The sequence below is a fragment of the Anguilla anguilla genome, chromosome 1 (assembly GCF_013347855.1).
Source record: "Anguilla anguilla isolate fAngAng1 chromosome 1, fAngAng1.pri, whole genome shotgun sequence".
Taxonomy (NCBI): Eukaryota; Metazoa; Chordata; class Actinopteri; order Anguilliformes; family Anguillidae; genus Anguilla; species Anguilla anguilla.
Window position 1 is genome coordinate 62,014,959 of NC_049201.1, and position 16,908 is coordinate 62,031,866.

A 16,908-nucleotide genomic window follows, 5' to 3' on the forward strand; every position below is an offset into this window, starting at 1 on the left:
GCTGAGTTGTGCTGTATGTAAAAGTTGCTCTGGATTTTCTAAACAAAATATATTTTGCTTGAATTTTAATACTTCACACTATACTCATATACCCATAGCAACCATTCTGAAAGTACCAGTTTAATGCTCAGAAATTCAGGGTTGAATTATTGTTTACTGTAACAAGTTTAATACGGAGAAGATAGGGAGATAGGTATTCATATAGAATGTCAGACTGTACAGCACAATCTAATTTTACTCAAGAGCAACGGCCATTTTGGTCAATGGGACATTGAAAAGGCATCAAAAGCTCTTTGGTTTAGGTCAGAGGTTCCCATCCTGGGGCACCACCAGGGACGCCGTAAGGGGGTGGGGGCGGGGGAGGTAGTTATGGTGATGCCACACTGTACACGGTGCCGCCGTGCGGCGACACCACCTCCATTCATTTTGAATGAGAGGTGGCGGTGGCCCCCCTCAAGGCATGTTGGGATTGCAGGCCATGGGGGAGATGGCCAAAGTTCAACTTTGACCCCCATGCTGCATCGTGGTAACAAATCAGATTTGATTTAATGATCTGTCAAGTAAATCGTCCCCATTTTTAAAAATAATTTTAGTTCCACATTCTATCGTTCCATATTCAAAAAAAAAGGAATACTCACTGGTAATTGCCATGTCGGGTTACCTGTCTCTATATGATCCTGCGCTGCCCTCCTACAGAGACACCAACAAGAGGAACGCAGCGTGGAGGAAAGTCACCGAAATTGGATGATTCCAAGGACCCTGACTGACAGGGACCCACAGAAAATATTAGAACATAGGATTTTCTGGGCTGGAGGGGGCCCCTTTTCATGGGGCCCAGAATCCCTGGTGGCACCCCTGGGCACCACTGTGTTTACTGGTTTTCATTCCAACTACAATAGCAAACCCAGCATTTTACCAATCTGTTAATTTTTCTTAATTAGGTGCTTATCATGTTTAGAGGGATTATTTACCCTCTTCAGCCACAATATGTCAGGAATAGCTATGCTTGCCATATAGAATAAATGTCCCGTGTTCACTTTGTGCTTACTATCGTCAACAATTTAATTAAGAGATGCCAACATAATTTAATTGATCAAATTGAAGACTGGGCTGAATTAATAGGCTCGTAATTGGTGAAATTTACATGGCCAGTAAAACGAACCGTTTGGTAGATAAAGAAGAATTGAAAGACAAAGGAAATGATGATGAGCCAAACCTGCAATATGCTAATAAGATTAAGGAAACAAATATGAAAGAACTTAAACACGTGTCCAACAACCTAATTAGGAGTCTATTTATTCTCCTCAGTCTTTATTCAGATCAATTTAAAACCTTTGCAACCTATTTTTATGTAATTGTTCTCAACATAGCATAATAAGTACAATGCGAACATGGGATGTTTATTTTACATGACATGTATAACTATTTCTGACATGATGTGGCTTAAGAGGGCAAATATTATGGCTGATTAAAATTCTAGGATTGCAACTGTGGTTGGAATTAAAAGAGGCATACCCAGGGGGCCCGAGACAGGCTGCAATCCAGTGGTTGCGGTGATCTCAAGTAGATCAGTTGGTAAAAAGTGCAGGACATTGAGTGCAGGCAGATAGGCTTGTCTGTATCAATCCACAGTAGCATGACACGTTGGCTTGGTCTCACTGAGACGGGGAGGATGTTGTGGGAAACAAAATGTCCTACTTAATTTCCTGAACATACGAAGCTATGTGTAAAAAGGGATAATCGTGCAAATCCAAATAGGAGAACGGCAAGATGCTGACATTTCGTATCTCAGCTTTCAATAGCTGATATATTTACATTGGGAAGAAGGTGCACATTGTGGAAGTTGGCCCCTGGGCATTATTTGTTACCTAGGTTTGACTAGCTAAGCACAATTTTAGAGTCATGTCTCTTCAAGAGAAACAAAGTTTTATCAAAATTGTTATTGCTAATTCTCTAGGATACCTGAATAGTGTTCATGAGCGTTGTGTATTTAAACATTCTTTCTCCATTCGAACATAACACAACAGTAGCGTGCTACAAGAGCTGTCTGCCTGTGTATATCAGAAAATCTAGTTCCATCATAGGTACGATACCAACACCCAACCGGAGTACTCGGGAATAGTTGATTTAATAAACATTAATAGTAACAGCATAATTTAGCTCAGCCTACCCTTTATAAAATGTCATATAATGAAAAATAAAGATATATTCTGTGTTCTAAGCAGGAAAGCTTGGTCAAAAAATTAGTATTCTGGTGACAACAGCGTGCGATGACGCAAGACGTCCCATAATTCAGGTGGTTGAGTTTTGGGTGGGATATGCTGACAGAAAGCGGTGCAGTTTAGCGGAACAACGAAAAAAGAACAGTATTTTCTATCGGTAATTGTTACACGGTGCTAGCTTGGGTCAGCTAAGGTTACCACTGTGAAGCTAGCAACAAAGGAACTAGCAACACCTGATAACAAGGTCAGTTATTCCGTCAACTTTTAAATATCAGCCGCCAAGCTAGCAAACGGCTACATAGCTAGCTAGCTTCTAGAACCTATTCTTTGCTGGTAAGCTCGCTATAATTTTACACGCTCAGTTATCGCGTTAGCTTGCTAGGCTGTGTACATAACTAAATATTCTGGTTATATAGCTTGTTAGCATAATGAACAGCACAGCTTTTCTAAATAACATATTTAGCCAGCACTAGTCTACGTGCGACACAGTTAGCTACCCAATGCAGCTATCGTAGCACATTCAGCCACGGCTGGCAACTGCTAACGAATTTCGCCAGCTCGCTACGCGTGCAAGGCAGGTATGTGGTATTAAATTATTTAGTATCGGTAACAGTTTATGGTTGTTGTGTCTAGACTAGTCTAGTCTAGTTGGCTAGTTAAGTTAGGTTAACTAACCCTTGGAAGCTAGTTAACGTTCACCAACAGCTTAAGAAGTTCTTTGCAGTTATCGTTAGCCGCTTGGCACGAATAATAATAATAATAATAATTTTGCACGAAGATACTGGAATGATCTAGAGTTGGCTAAGTGTAGTCGTAGTTAGCCAGTCGTACATCGCATGGCTACCTAGCTATCAGCTGATGCAGGGATTTTTCTTGTGCAACATCGATACGCCGAAAGCGGATGCTGAGTGTGATGGTTGCGAGTCACTGCATGGTACTGTTTATAGCAAATACTGCTAGCTAAGTAGACGGTCTTGAATAACTGTTGTCTTAGGTTCTGTTACAACTCTATTCGTCAAACGTCTCTAGTAACGTTAACGTTGGACTACCGATGTCGTAGCTAGATAATTTGTATCTTATTGGTTAGTTTGTTAGCGAAAACTAGCTAAGCGTGGATAAATGTTGTCAGAGTTTTTATTTATTTATTAGACTAAGGAATTAGCTAAGTTAGTCCATAACGTTAGCAAATGGTATAGCTAATGTTAACGTTTCATGAATAGCTACCAATTAAAAATTAAACGAGAAATTTTTATTATTAACGTAAATTAAAATAATTTAGGAAATAGTGTGGGGCAAGGAGCTTGTAATATAGTGATAGCTACAAAACTTTAGCTAGTAATAGATAGATAGCTAGCTAACGTTATTCTTCTTATTGCTCCCTCTTTCTTATGTTTCCCACGTTCGGACCCTTGTTTCCATACGAATTTGATACTACTAGGTTCACCCTCTGGGTTCACCCCACTGTATTTTCGGCAGGAAAATTTCCTGTTATTGCGAGTGGAAATTCCGCTAGTGACCATGCCAAACACTGTAAAATCGCCCGGATATACAATATGGTGGCGCCATAGCAGATGCTGAAAATGTTTGAGTGCAGTTTTAAATATAAACTGCAGAATTGAACGTCCATTTGCTCAGTCATATAGACTAGCGGCGAGTGTACATCCGTCTTGTATGTGGAGCTACGTATAAACTATTTAATTAAAATGTAAGTGCTATATAATGGAAACACACGTTATATAGCCTATATATTCCTCAAAAGAGGAGAAATCTTCTGAATTAGCCCTTTTCATTGGTACATAACCAATCCGGTTTTGAATTAACCAGCTTTAAAGAAGTAACCATATCTGATTAATGTTCTTCAGCAAGAAATGATGCATGAAAAGCTAGCGCCACCACCACTTTCGCATGGTGAAAAACCATTGCACAGCTAGCTCAGATAAGTATTACCTGGATATTCCTGGCACTTTTCTTTAAGTAGAACAAGTTTTTCCTCAGCAGGAAACATTGTATATTTAAAGTGTGCAGCACTTGCCTTTAACCAAGTGAATCATCTTGTGTTTTTGGCATATGATCTCTAAAACAATTGTAGGCTGCCAAACTGAAACATGTTATGGGATAGTCTGCCTTTTTGTGTACTACAAATTGTTGTTACCGGCATAGTAATATTGTCAGTCAGTTTACTTATAGTAATATAGTTCACTTATAGTAAATACGGGTTAACCAATCCTGCTTTCTGATTTGTGTTTGTCTGCCAATGATTTATGCAGAATCTTTTAAGTGGAATGTTACCTTCCTTTGCGCCTTTTTTGCACCCCCTTGTGGACATAAGATATAACAGGAGGAGCTTAAAAGTGACCTATACATTTCATGGTAATGTAATAATTGTGCAAATATTTAAATATATTAGTATTTCACACAGTTTGGCAGTTGGTGTATGATAACATATTAAGACGGTTACACCCAGTATTTTGTTATCGGCGGAAGGAATTACCTGTCATTGCCCTATAGTGGTACTTTTGATGGTTGTTAAATCTCGTAAAGGTGTTTACATAGTTAATCTTGGGTAATGATCAATTTTAAAGGTCCTGTCACGTATTCCGGCTGTTTCCTGCAGTGAGTCTTCAAGATCCAGCTGGCACAACCAGCCAATCCAGCCATGTCTCAGGACAAAAGTGGCTTCCACGTCTCCGGCGAGACCAACCCTCTGCATAACTCTGTCTTCGGCCAGCCAAACCCCAGTGGATTCATGATTCCCCCGCCCAACTACACTCAGTCCCCACCCACATTTGGGGAAGCGGCACCTGGAGGGATCCCGTACCCTGCTCCCACTGCCTTTGGGCAGCCTGGCTTCCCGCAAGGCGCCCCTGCATTTGGACAAGGCCCTTTCCCCCAAATGCCATTCCCACAGATGCCATACCCACAGGGCCCCTACAACCAGGGCCCCTACAACCAAGGGCCCTACGACCAGGGACCGCCCCATCCTGGCTACAGTGACCCCAATGGTAATTATTTGTGATTTCACAAGTAGCGTTAATTTTTTGCCAAGAGAAGGTAACACCCAGGCACATCTCAATAGGTGTAGTTACAAAAGATTAGCAAGGTGATTCAGGTCTCATTTGTTTACTATCTGAAAGCAAGGAAAAGCCTGGAGATAACTTGTTCCTCAAAACAACTGTCGGAGGGAAATAAACCAGCTTGGTTTATTTCACAGACGGTGGCAGGTAAACTCAGGCAGGTCTCGGTGATCAAGCAAGGTGTGTCGGTGTCCTGAAGGAGCTGTGTCAGGTTGGATACCTGACACAACTGACAAATGTCTTTACCCTCAGAACAAAGTTAAGTTTTTGGTGAGTTTTTATGCTCAGAAAGTCACTGACACGACGGAACCTCACGTTTGTTTCCTGGAATTTGGTTGCTGGATTATTTTGGGCACACAAGTATTTGATTGGCTCATGGTATTGGAGCTGTCAATCAAACACTGATAGATATACCGTTGATTGCTGCTTTAATGTTTAATCATGTTTAATCGGACTCCCCATTTCCTCCTAAAAGGGGTGTTCCCACCTCAAGCTGGTGCCTTAATTGAACAAGAGTTTATTGCAGGGTCACGAGAGGAAGGGGCCAGGCACTTAATTATGTCTTGGTTGACCAGAAAAGGTTAATGGTGAACGTGACTCTGCAGAGGGTCAATCGCGTGGTCAGGAAGCCGATGTCAGGAAGCAGCGTATGGTTACATTAGCAGCTGACTGTTGTGTTAGATACTGGCTTTTAATACAATGATTAGGGTAGTGACAAAATTAAGTGCTTTTAAAAGATGGCGGGTTGTTGTCGTATTATAAATGTAATCGTAAGCCTGTTTTTTAATGTTTTATAACAGAATGCAGCAAGTGCCCATCTCTGCGCTTTTGCCTTAATGTTAGGGGAGGCGCTGGGTCATTTATGGGAGGCGTACTGCCTCTCCTATAAAATGCTGGGGGGAAACCCTGCTGCTTGGGTTTGTGTGTATATGAACCGAAGGCCTTGCATTTGATCTTCTTTTCTTTATAAATTTGTGCCCAACGGGGCACTGAACATGTCCAATTCCCACCAATGTTTGGAATGGCTAGTCATCTGCAACTGTGGACCCCACTGCTGGTGGATTGTAGGCATCTTCTGAAACGCATGGTGTCACCAGCTGCTTTGTGACGGACCACAGACTACAGCTAAGCTCATATAGAGTGGAGTCAGAGGAAAACCTTTCATGTGCATGCATGATCTTTTTCTTTAGCATGCAGTCCATGGGTGATGGTGATCAGCCCAAAATCAACCAAAAACCATCAGAAACCAAAACAAATTGGTCATGAAAGGCATTGTGTAAAAGTGCTAATCCTCTTCATAGATTCAAAGGTCACAAGAGAAAGGAGCATGCAACTGTAAAACTGTTTACCAAAACCGTTTTTCTTTACCACAACACAATAAATATGACCAGTACTCAGGGTACGAAAATATACGATGGCAGTGGACCAAAGTTCCCTCATAATTCTCACAATTACCCTGAAATCACAAGGGATGGTTCAAAAAGGCTTTAAAAAAAAAAATAAATAAATAAAAATAAATAAAAATTAATCCATTCTGTGTTTGTCACAGAAAATTTGTTGAAAATCACAGTAAACCGAAAAAGAGGGATAAATCACAGAAGGTAAAAAAAAAAAAAAGATTTATTAGATTAACCATGTGCAGCAATGGGAAATTATCAATATAATAAGCAGAACTGTAGCAACAGTAGGCTAACAAGTGCTTGAAGTTTAAAAAAAAAACTGCAGACAGTTGCTGAACAAATATAAAAAAAAATATATTCAGATTGCTGATGTAAACGAAAATCGTGTATTTGTACTTTTAAACAAAAACATGGCAGGTACCAGTAAATTTCGTAGATTGAATGTGGACGGCTGTATAGATATTCTCATATTTGTATGATGTGTATTTGTACTGTGTGTACTACACGCTTTATTTTTCTGATTCTTGCTGACATCTTTGTTGTTCTCAGATAGCTAGCTGTCCATTGCTTATCGATAGCTAAATGTATCACTGAAGAAGCACTAATCCTTATCTGTGTAAAGTTGTTTGTCAGAGTTAATAAATATAGCTATGTAGCTATATTAATTAGCTACATAAATATAGCTATGTAGCTAATAATTGAAATGTTTGGAAACTATCATTTGACAATAGGATTTGGAAAGCTTATCTCAGGGATGTCTTGCTGGATGCTCTCCTATTTGGTCGATGTAACTATACACAGCAGGCATTGCTTGACGTGATGCTTGTAAAAAATTAAAAGCATGTGGAGACAAACCCAGTACCAAGAGTGTGCATGCACTACCTTGTGCCCAGGCTATGACAATCCCATGGGAGCGCGCTGCTGAACAGACGTGCAGTGAAAAAACCTCAGAGAATTTATTTCCAGATGATTGGGCAATATTTCTCTCCTTTCTGTCCTTCAGAGGACAATCACGGCCATACAGTATATAAAGCAAGGCGCACACAGCTGTGCTGGTTCTTTATGTAAGTGCATGAAGGCCAAAATGCAGGACATCCATGGTATGATCATATGGTTGCCGTGTAATTTGAACTCTTTGCACAGAGTTAAGGATATTTTTTATGCAATCCTGTTTATTCCTGCAATTTCTGATGAGCAGACAAAGGATTATTTCAGAATCAACTTTTTTCCCCCATTTTTCTTTAAATCTTATGAAACTTTTTAATCTAAATAAAATGTGATGATCAGTGTTCGCCCCTGACTTCAGAGCCGGCCATTACGGTGATTAGTCTCATTCGTCACATTTCTGTCAGTGCTGTCTGCTGAGTGTGCATTGGTTGCGTTGGTTTGTTTGAAAAGGAGGGGAGAGGCAGAGGCAGAGAAGAGCCAGTGCACTTTCTCAGCACTTTCTGCAGGAGCTTTTCATCCGTCTGAATAATTGAGCGGGACCTGGATCACAGCCAGAGTCGCCCTGCATCTGCAGAGGCCTTAGCAAGCTGTATGTGAGTCCTGAGAGTGGGTTATGTTTAAAATGGCAGCTGTCAACTCAAATTAGCCATTCATGAAAACCCAACAAAACGGGGAAGACGGTTACATTTTAGGTCTGTAATGTAACAGCATGCCTTCATTCTGCAGAGCTGTCTAAAGACAAGCCACTATGTGTCTGTCTGTGTTGTTTTCCAAGCACCTGTGGGTAGTCCAGGCTACCATGCTGACGTGCCTCCGTCTTACTATGACAACGATGAGTTCACCAGCTCAGGCTGGGAGGAGGACAAGACCATTCGACGGGCCTTCATTCGCAAGGTAGTGGGGGCGGCCCAGAGGGGCAGCGATTGGAGGGTTTTGGAAACAGAGTGAGGAGGAATTATGGGAAATGAAGTCCAGAGAATGAGAAAGAAGGGAAATAAGTTTAAATGTATGACTGTTTGGCCTCCTAGGTGTTCATGGTCCTGACAGTGCAGCTGATGGTGACCTTTGGCTTTGTGGCAGTCTTCACCTTTGTGGAGGAAGCTCAGACATTTGTGCGCATCAACCCGTGGACCTACTACGTGTCCTATGGGATCTTCTTCGTGTCCCTCATTGTGCTCAGCTGCTGTGGAGAGTTCCGGCGTAAGCACCCCTGGAACCTTGTGGCATTGGTAAGACCTGAAATGTCCCAAACTCATTCCATATTACAAAAAAATGCATTTGTACCGCACACCTTTTATTTTGTACAAGGATCTGTTGAAATGGAAACCGTGACAACTGGATGGCAGTAGTATTTTTTAGAAGGATGGTAATGTTGCTCTTTTTTTTGTCTCACAGTCAATCCTGACTCTGAGCCTGTCCTACATGGTGGGGATGATCGCCAGCTTCTACAGGACCGATACTGTCATCATGGCTGTGGGCATCACAGCTGTGGTGTGTTTCACAGTGGTGATTTTCTCACTGCAGGTCTGTAGCTTTCTCTCCTTCCCCTGCCCAGATCTTCCCCATCACCCCACCCTCCATCAGTCTTATGCAATTTAATTTCCTTTCTCTTCCAAATAGCCACTTTGGCATCAGTGTATTTTATTTCTTCATGAGCACTCACACTAATAAGAAAATAATTAAAAAAACGATTGTATTACAGGAATGCATTCAAAGGTTCTCTGTGAAACTCCTGCATAGTCAGTAGCATTCCCTCAAGTGCTCTATAAACACCAGAGTCTGCCTTGACACCTTTGTAAATAGCATGTGAACAACTGGACATACCGGACTGAACGTTATTGAAATATATGGAAAAACTTGATACAGTGAACCTCAATGGGGCTAAAGTTCCTGGTGCTCAAAGCGACAAAATTTACAAGCAAACAAGTCAACACTTCCCAAATTGACTGACGATATAGAAGCACTGACATTGAACATCGACAGACCTTATTGTGCACGGTTTAATCGAAAACTACTTTCTACCAAAGTAGGCCAGCTGCAGTCAACCAAAGTATGCCAGTATTCTGGGATGCAGTGTCGAAGATTGTTTTTACAATGTTAAAAACCATATTTAAAAACAATGTTGACGCTGCACGCCAGAATTAGAAAATTGGTGTGCTTTAGTAGCATTTGTCCCAGGCACGCAAACCCATTTTGTGGTGTATAAGTGAGAAATAAATCACAAAGGGATTCGCCTCGGCTGCATCACCACCGTTGTAGCCTACATTATTTTCCAATAGTAGGATATGACGGGAATAAACCCGAGTGGTTAATTCTGCTTATACAATGGTTACCAATAATGATTGCGCATCAGTTACTTTTGTCTTTGTTGATTTGTATCAACTTAATCAGCTGAAATTCAAATATTCCTCTGCGGCATATTGTTTTAGCATTGTCAAGCAAGTCTCTGGTTGATAGTTCTATTTTGACCGTTGTTAAGCAAAAACCTCTGGTCCTTAATTCTGTGATTCAATCAGGGGAAAAAAATAGTTTCTTCTCGTTTTTATACCATACATTTAGCATTTTGGTTATTTTTGACATTACATTATTTGATAAAATTTCATGAAACCGTAACTAAATCAAATTTACCTCCCTCTGTCCCTCCCTCTTTTTGAAATGGTTTGGTCAAGCAGTGTCATACCATATTGTGGCATATAATAGCGACTGAAAGGGTTGCAGGCTAACAACGCCTTTTAGCCGTGAATATATTCACAAAATAAGGCCTCTCGTGCCTTATTGCTTAATTAATGCACACCCTTGGAACGTGTCCAACCAATCAAGTATCCAGCCAAGCTGTTGTATAAAATAAGCTTATGGTGTACACTGCTATAAATGCCCTTAACTTCTTTTCCCTGCAGAGCAAATATGACTTCACGTCCTGCCAAGGCGTGCTCTTTGTCTGCCTGATTGTCCTCCTCATCTTCGCCGTCCTCTGCATCTTCATCCGCAACAAGATCTTGCATATTGTCTACGCCTCGCTAGGAGCACTACTCTTTACCTGCGTGAGTCCCCCTTTCAATCATTCTTCCACTTAGAACAGAGCTGTATTCAAAAGGCAGGGCCTAAAGGCACTAACTGGCAGAGAGTTCACAAAGTGAAAGCAGAGCCTATAGAGATCATGTCCAGGTTTACTGTTTCTTCACTTTAGAATGCGAAGGGGTGCTGGTTAGCGAGACACATGACTTAGTGGGGACGGTCTAACCTCCAACCTTCTGGGTTGGCAGACACTAACTGCAGAAGTCAGCGAATTGATTAGTTGGGTGCAAAGGCTGGATCCTTCATTGTTGAGCAATACTTTGAGGTTCTTGTGGTTTGAGAGGGGGGTTGTCTGCAGGAGACATACTGGAGGCCAGTTATATTAGATGGAAGCCCAAATGATCTCAAATGTTTTCCCCATGTAGCATCCAGATTTTAACTGCGCTTTCTAACAGTGACTAAAAATGCCAACAGTCTAACCGTCTATTTGTAAATTCCAGAAAACTGTTAATGACACCCTATTAGACAGAAATACTCTCTACTATATAAATCTGAGGTGGAAGTACAGATTAAAATGAAAGCTATGTGATAAAGCAGTCTGGAACAGAGTTGGCGGTGGGGTGGGAGGGGACGTGTGATGGTAAGTGAGGGAGATGAGGTTTGAAGTGCGGGCTGAGAGAAGCATGAAAGATCAGGACAGGAAATAATGGAAAGAAATGGCAGAGTGGGATAAAAGGAAAAAGCACTGGTGGACTGTGGTGACAAAAAAGCAGCATAAGGGCAAATTGTTTATCATTGTTGAACTAGAGCAGCAACGATGTCAGGCAATGCGTTGCTGGCCATTACATTACACCAGGGAAGGACGGGTTTAGACTGAAGGTCTGGTTTAGTCCCTCGCCTTTCCCATCATGCCGTAGTGATTTCTGTGGTTGATCCTGTGCCTGCAAACATTCTGATGTTCACCCTCTTGAGTTAACAGTGAACATCGCATTGCAGTGATGGGACTGGCTTACAATTAAAATAGGCTATCCTAGATTGGGGGATAGGCTATGACAGGGGTTCCCAACTCCTGGGGATCTATTGTCCTGTAGGTTTTCATTTCAATCCTAATTTGGCACACCTAACTCTACTAATTAGCAGCTCAGTGACATCTCTAGTTGTTGGTGTGCTTTGTTAGGGTTGTAATACAAACCTATGGGACGTTTGATCTCAGGAACAAGGTTGGGAACTACTGGGGTATGAGATATGAAAAGTGATTTGGTTAAATTTGAAAGCTCCTGCATAAGTTGCTTTTATGTGTTGTGGTTCCAGTTTTTGGCTGTGGACACCCAGCTGCTCCTGGGGAACAAGAAACTGTCCCTGAGTCCGGAGGAGTACGTGTTTGCTGCACTCAACCTCTACACTGACATCATCAACATCTTCATGTACATCCTGGCCATACTGGGCCGTTCTCGCGAGTGAGAGTGCCCCCTGGTGGAAAGGAGGAGAGATGAGCGGCTCAGTGTGTAACGATGGCCCTGTTCATTTGTTCACTTTTGTTATGACATTCACTTCTCCAATTTGACAATCTTTTGGAGAGAATTCTGGATTGTGCCTACAGGCCCATAACTTGAGAGACTTTTTTCTTCTTTAAAAGATTCATTTAGAATTGATTTAAGTACCTAAACATACTAGACCAATTGAGCTGTTCTTATTTATTTTAGGTTTTGTGTGGGTTAGTGATCAGTTTAGGTTCTTTTTGGTTGAATTCATTCAGTTATGTGTCTTATATTTCCCGTTTGTTTTTCAACAACCTGAGTAATTTCCCTCATTCTCATTTAAATACCATTTCCCTTCCTTTCTTATTTGAGAGTGCTTGCATGGCGGAGAATGGAGAAAAAAGCACATTGCTTTTGAAGGATGTGAAGGGCATTGACACAAGTTACAACAGAGAATTTGCTCTCAGATCTCTCCTATGCATCTTGGTCTCCTGGTATTTTCAATTACACTGTCCTTGTGTGTTTATCTAACGCTGCTAATGTGGTTGGAAGTCATTAGAAGATAAAGGAATCTAGATAAACCCCCCCACTGCTTTACCTGTGGTTGTAAATACTATGGTCTACGTGGTGCTCAGTCTTCTGTAACCCATAGGCATGTCTAAGTGAATGACACTAGCTTAATAGGAAAACCCTCCTGCATGGAGAAGAACACTAAGAATGACATGTTATTAATTATTTATGGAATATTACATATACAGGACTTATGACTTCTCTTCACAATAGCAAATATGTGTGAATTCTGTTATGATTTGCCAGCATAAGATAAGCTTTTTTAAACTAAGCAAAGGAAACGAAGCTTGAGATGAAGAATATGAAAAGTTTAATCTTCAATTTGTGTTTTTTCCCTTGAAATATACAGTATTTTTAAAGAAATGTGAAACCTTTGCTGTGAACTTAATTATCCTTTGTTTTTCTACTGACATGTTAGTGGAGGCTTTCAGCCATATGTTGTAGTTTATGATTTCACCGACCAGTTGAAATCTAGCATTGTGCAGAAAAATTAAGAAAAGTAATATGAAGGTAAAAATATTAGAAGTCTGCTGTAAAATTGTTTGAAGTTACTCAAATTGCTGTAGATAGAAACTTGGGTTGCTCTGGAATAACAGTATTTATTACTGATTTTAAAGTTTTTGTTTCCAAGGCGTTTGGCTGTTTAGAGCTTGGATGATATTCATGCAGATGTGTGTGTGAAGCCTTGGTAGATGTGAGCAGAATTGCACGAGAACTCTAGCACTGGCTTTGCATGTATTCATATGAAAATGCAGGTGTCTTTGTTGATGTGTTGATTACACTTCAGAACTACCCTATATACTCAAGAGCCTGTTCAGGACCTCTTATTTATAGACTTATGGTTCCTGGAATGAAACAGTGAAATTCTACAGAGGCCTGGTGTGTTTCTGAGTGATTGTGTGGGGTGCTGTATTTTTTACCTGTACAAACATGTTGGAAATTCAAATTATGTAAAGTAGTAAGGTCATTTTTTTGCTGACCAGCTTTAATTGGTCTGATTTTAGGTTTTCAGTGTGTTCTTGAGGTGTAGCCTATATATCAAGTATTAACTGTTAGTTCTATAAATATACATTGGCACTGTACTGAAGCTCGTGTTCCACACTGCTGTTTGCATATGATTAAAGATTTGGGGGTGCTAAAGGATGAGTGGTATTTTTGCATGAAAATGCATTTTGACTTTCTTGTTCATTTCTGGAATCATTAACCTGTTTGATTGTCGATATGCACTGATGTTCGGAATGCACTGATATGTCGATATGCACTGATGATGGGAATGCAGTGAATAAGGATTTACATTTACATGTTTTTTTTGCATTAAGTGACTTAAAAAGCCTGTAAAGAACACAAAGTACAAATAAAGGGTATGTCTGTTGGTATTAGACTGGGGCAGTAATGCTAAATATTAAGGTTATCTTATTGGACTGTCATCCACAACACGATGTAAGATATTAAACACGTTATGCAAGTCAAATTCGTAAAACTTTAGTTTACATACATGGATACAGATACATTCAGAGCATGTTCTATTCCGTTAAATATAGCATTTTAAAAATTTTAATTAAAAATGCAGGACTTTACGGAGTGTGGGTACCATAGAAGTGCCGTATTTATGATTTTTAGACAGACTTGCCACCCTTTCAAAGACAGAACAGTGTCCTTGATAATCATAAGAACAATAACTATTCTAAAGTTCATTTGGTATCTGGAAAATATTGGAAAACCAAACAAGTGAGGATAGCTATACTTTACAGCCAAGACATTCTTGGATGTCCTAAGAGGCATCAGTTTCCTCTTGTTAGAGGTGACTAAATAACACGTATTACTGTAGTATGTATTACTGTAAAATAGCAGGGGGGCGTGGCGGGCGGTTCCAATTATAATGTAATATGCTGATTTATTCAGAGAATTCACAGCATTACATATCTTAAAACTCCGCCCAACTGCTTGTATTTCAGCGTAAAAAAACACGCCTTCAATTGAGTTCGTTGGAATAGTCTTAATATTGGAACAACGAGTCCAGTCGGAACAAATGAAAAGAACGACTAATGTGTGACATCACAGAGGAATGCCATGCCGCTTACTACATAAAAGTAAACTGACATAAAATAAAGCCGTGCAAAGTTATTGTAGAGCACTAGAGGAATTCAATGAGGAATCTGTGAAGCTACACTTGTGGTTAGGATGGATGAAAGCTACGAGGCACTGTGCTCGCAACTGGATAAGCTGCGTGGTGAAAATTCCGACTTGCGAATGATGCTAGATATAGTGAGAGAGAACTACGATCTACAGTCCAAGCTGATGAGCACGCAACGAACCGTCGATGAGACGGAAAATAAAGGTAATTTTTTATTAGTCATTAAAACAATTCGATTGCTGATATATATTGCTATTATGTTTCCTAATTACTACAATGCAATCATGTCGATTGGGCGCATCCAGGTGGCATTAAATTCCCTTAACCTGTAATTTCTCGAATCTATAGATAGGGGGCGATATTGAATTTAGAAAGGCAGCATTAAGTGGTTTTAAACTGTAAATCAGACCATATGTGGCACCGGTTCAGCTGGTTCGCAATCACACGCATAAAATCTAAGCATAAGTGACTTTGTTTAACCTTCCAGCTTGCAAGTGAAATTGGGAGCCTTTTGTTTTTGTTTCCCAGGAAGAAAAATGACCCTTCGCTGGCAAGACACTCTGGATGAAGGAAGGTTTAGCACTGACCTGCCAAACCTTTCTCTGAAAGCATCCACCCCCTTGACCATTCAGTCGCTAGAAAAGGGTTCCTCACTGAAAAAGATTCAAAAGGAACCGTTTTCAGACAGCACTCAACTGTCTCAGGAGGGGAAAGGTGTGTGAAAGAAACATGCTCATGGTGTTATTAAATCACCTCACTATTATATGACCACTTGAAAAGCTTTCAACAAGCTTTACAAGCTTTATGTATGTTAACACAAAGCACTGATGATTTTGATGGTTTTCTTTGAGGAATGAATTATTTTTGTCAAAGCATCTGTACAGGTTTTAGAAAAAATCTTTACGACACCCATTGATTCTTATTAATCACTATTTTCTGTTTTCTATTCAGTGATACTTTAGACTGACTGAGGGTGAATTAGTGTGTGACATGGCTTTACAGTAAAGCTGCACTCATTAATTATTTTAACACCTAGTCAATGCACAATTTTTAAGAGTTGTCTTAGCAGCACTAAGATAAAATCACATATTCCTTATCACATTAATGATGATTTTACCAAACTTAATGCAAATTTGTTCCTATCAAACTCTTTGGGTTATCGTTCCCAGAAAGACAAATAAACGCACAAACGTGGGTGATTACCTAAGCTTCACTCCACTTAGTTAAGCATAGGAAATCATGCTCTCTCCTTCCCTGCAGTTCCTTCAGACTCAAAAAAGATGGAGCGACTGGTGGGAGAGATTGCCTTCCAGCTGGAACGCCGGATTCTCTTTCATGTATTCCCAGGCCAGAGCAGACTGTATGGATTCACTGTGCTCAACATACCTGAGAAGATACTTCAGGTGAGTACTGTGGATTCAACTGTTATAAAAGAGTACAGTACTGGCTTCAGGTGTAATTTTAGGGATTCAAATATTTCCTGTATTTCCAGTTACTCAGCTAAGTCTTTACAGCATTGGCTTTTTTGAAGCTCTGAAGCTGTAGCCCCCCCAAACTCTCTCTGGTCTTATGATGTTTTTAACTTTTTGTTTGGTGTACTTGTACATTCTTATGACTTATTTTTATGAACTGTCATTCCTCCTGCAGATCTCCAAGCACCCTTTGACTGGAAAAGTGGATGAAGACTACCGCTATGACCTGTCACAGCGCCACCTGTCACTGATGGACAGGCTACGCATGCTTGGCTACAGTGTGCCTATACACGCACCATTTGCTGAGTCCATCGTCAACACCTATGGCATCCTCAAACAGCGGCCAGATGCCTACAGCGCTGAAGAGCTGGGCTACAACAACCCTGAATTCTTGCGCGCTATTATTATCAAAACGGCTCCTTCCAAGTTGCTCAAGGATCTCCTCTGTTTGCTCAGCTGCCTATGTTTCATGGCAAGGCAAGACAACAAACCTCTCTTCCTGTGGTAGACATAACAGTCCCTTACCCAATGCTGTCTTTAGTGCCACAAATGACAGAAAAAAATAAAGTTAACTTCATGGGTCCTATGTTGTGTC

The 16,908-nt window shown here is 40.6% G+C and overlaps 2 protein-coding genes across 4 annotated transcripts; both read left to right on the top strand.

The window, feature by feature from the left end:
• Positions 1–2,275: 2,275 nt before the first annotated feature.
• LOC118207291 (protein lifeguard 1-like) lies at positions 2,276–14,081 on the top strand. Of its 3 annotated transcripts, none has more exons than XM_035380723.1 (7): positions 2,276–2,466; positions 4,805–5,224; positions 8,420–8,538; positions 8,673–8,873; positions 9,040–9,168; positions 10,542–10,685; positions 11,971–14,081. In XM_035380723.1, the coding sequence occupies exons 2-7, from the start codon at positions 4,879–4,881 to the stop codon at positions 12,118–12,120; spliced, it is 1,089 nt and encodes a 362-aa protein (XP_035236614.1). In that variant the 5' UTR covers positions 2,276–2,466; positions 4,805–4,878; the 3' UTR covers positions 12,121–14,081. The 3 variants fall into 3 exon arrangements, with proteins under 3 accessions (XP_035236614.1, XP_035236605.1, XP_035236625.1); XM_035380714.1 differs by having other exon boundaries at positions 2,277–2,466; positions 4,837–5,224; XM_035380734.1 differs by lacking the exon at positions 2,276–2,466 and adding an exon at positions 2,544–2,800 and having other exon boundaries at positions 4,837–5,224.
• Positions 14,082–14,614: 533 nt separating this feature from the next.
• Positions 14,615–16,890, top strand: LOC118212619 (speriolin-like protein). Its single transcript, XM_035390724.1, has 4 exons — positions 14,615–15,045; positions 15,370–15,555; positions 16,102–16,244; positions 16,489–16,890. Exons 1-4 carry the CDS (start codon positions 14,889–14,891, stop codon positions 16,819–16,821), a joined length of 819 nt encoding a protein of 272 aa, XP_035246615.1. The 5' UTR covers positions 14,615–14,888; the 3' UTR covers positions 16,822–16,890.
• Positions 16,891–16,908: the final 18 nt, after the last annotated feature.

Coding starts and splice junctions, on each gene's coding strand:
- LOC118212619 (XM_035390724.1), top strand. CDS start 14,889: ATGGATGAAAGCTACGAGGCACTGTGCTCGCAACTGGATAAGCTGCGT. Junction 15,556..16,101: donor ACTGTCTCAGGAGGGGAAAG/GTGTGTGAAAGA, acceptor CCTTCCCTGCAG/TTCCTTCAGACTCAAAAAAG. Junction 16,245..16,488: donor TACCTGAGAAGATACTTCAG/GTGAGTACTGTG, acceptor TTCCTCCTGCAG/ATCTCCAAGCACCCTTTGAC.
- LOC118207291 (XM_035380723.1), top strand. CDS start 4,879: ATGTCTCAGGACAAAAGTGGCTTCCACGTCTCCGGCGAGACCAACCCT. Junction 8,539..8,672: donor GACGGGCCTTCATTCGCAAG/GTAGTGGGGGCG, acceptor TTGGCCTCCTAG/GTGTTCATGGTCCTGACAGT. Junction 9,169..10,541: donor TGGTGATTTTCTCACTGCAG/GTCTGTAGCTTT, acceptor TTTTCCCTGCAG/AGCAAATATGACTTCACGTC.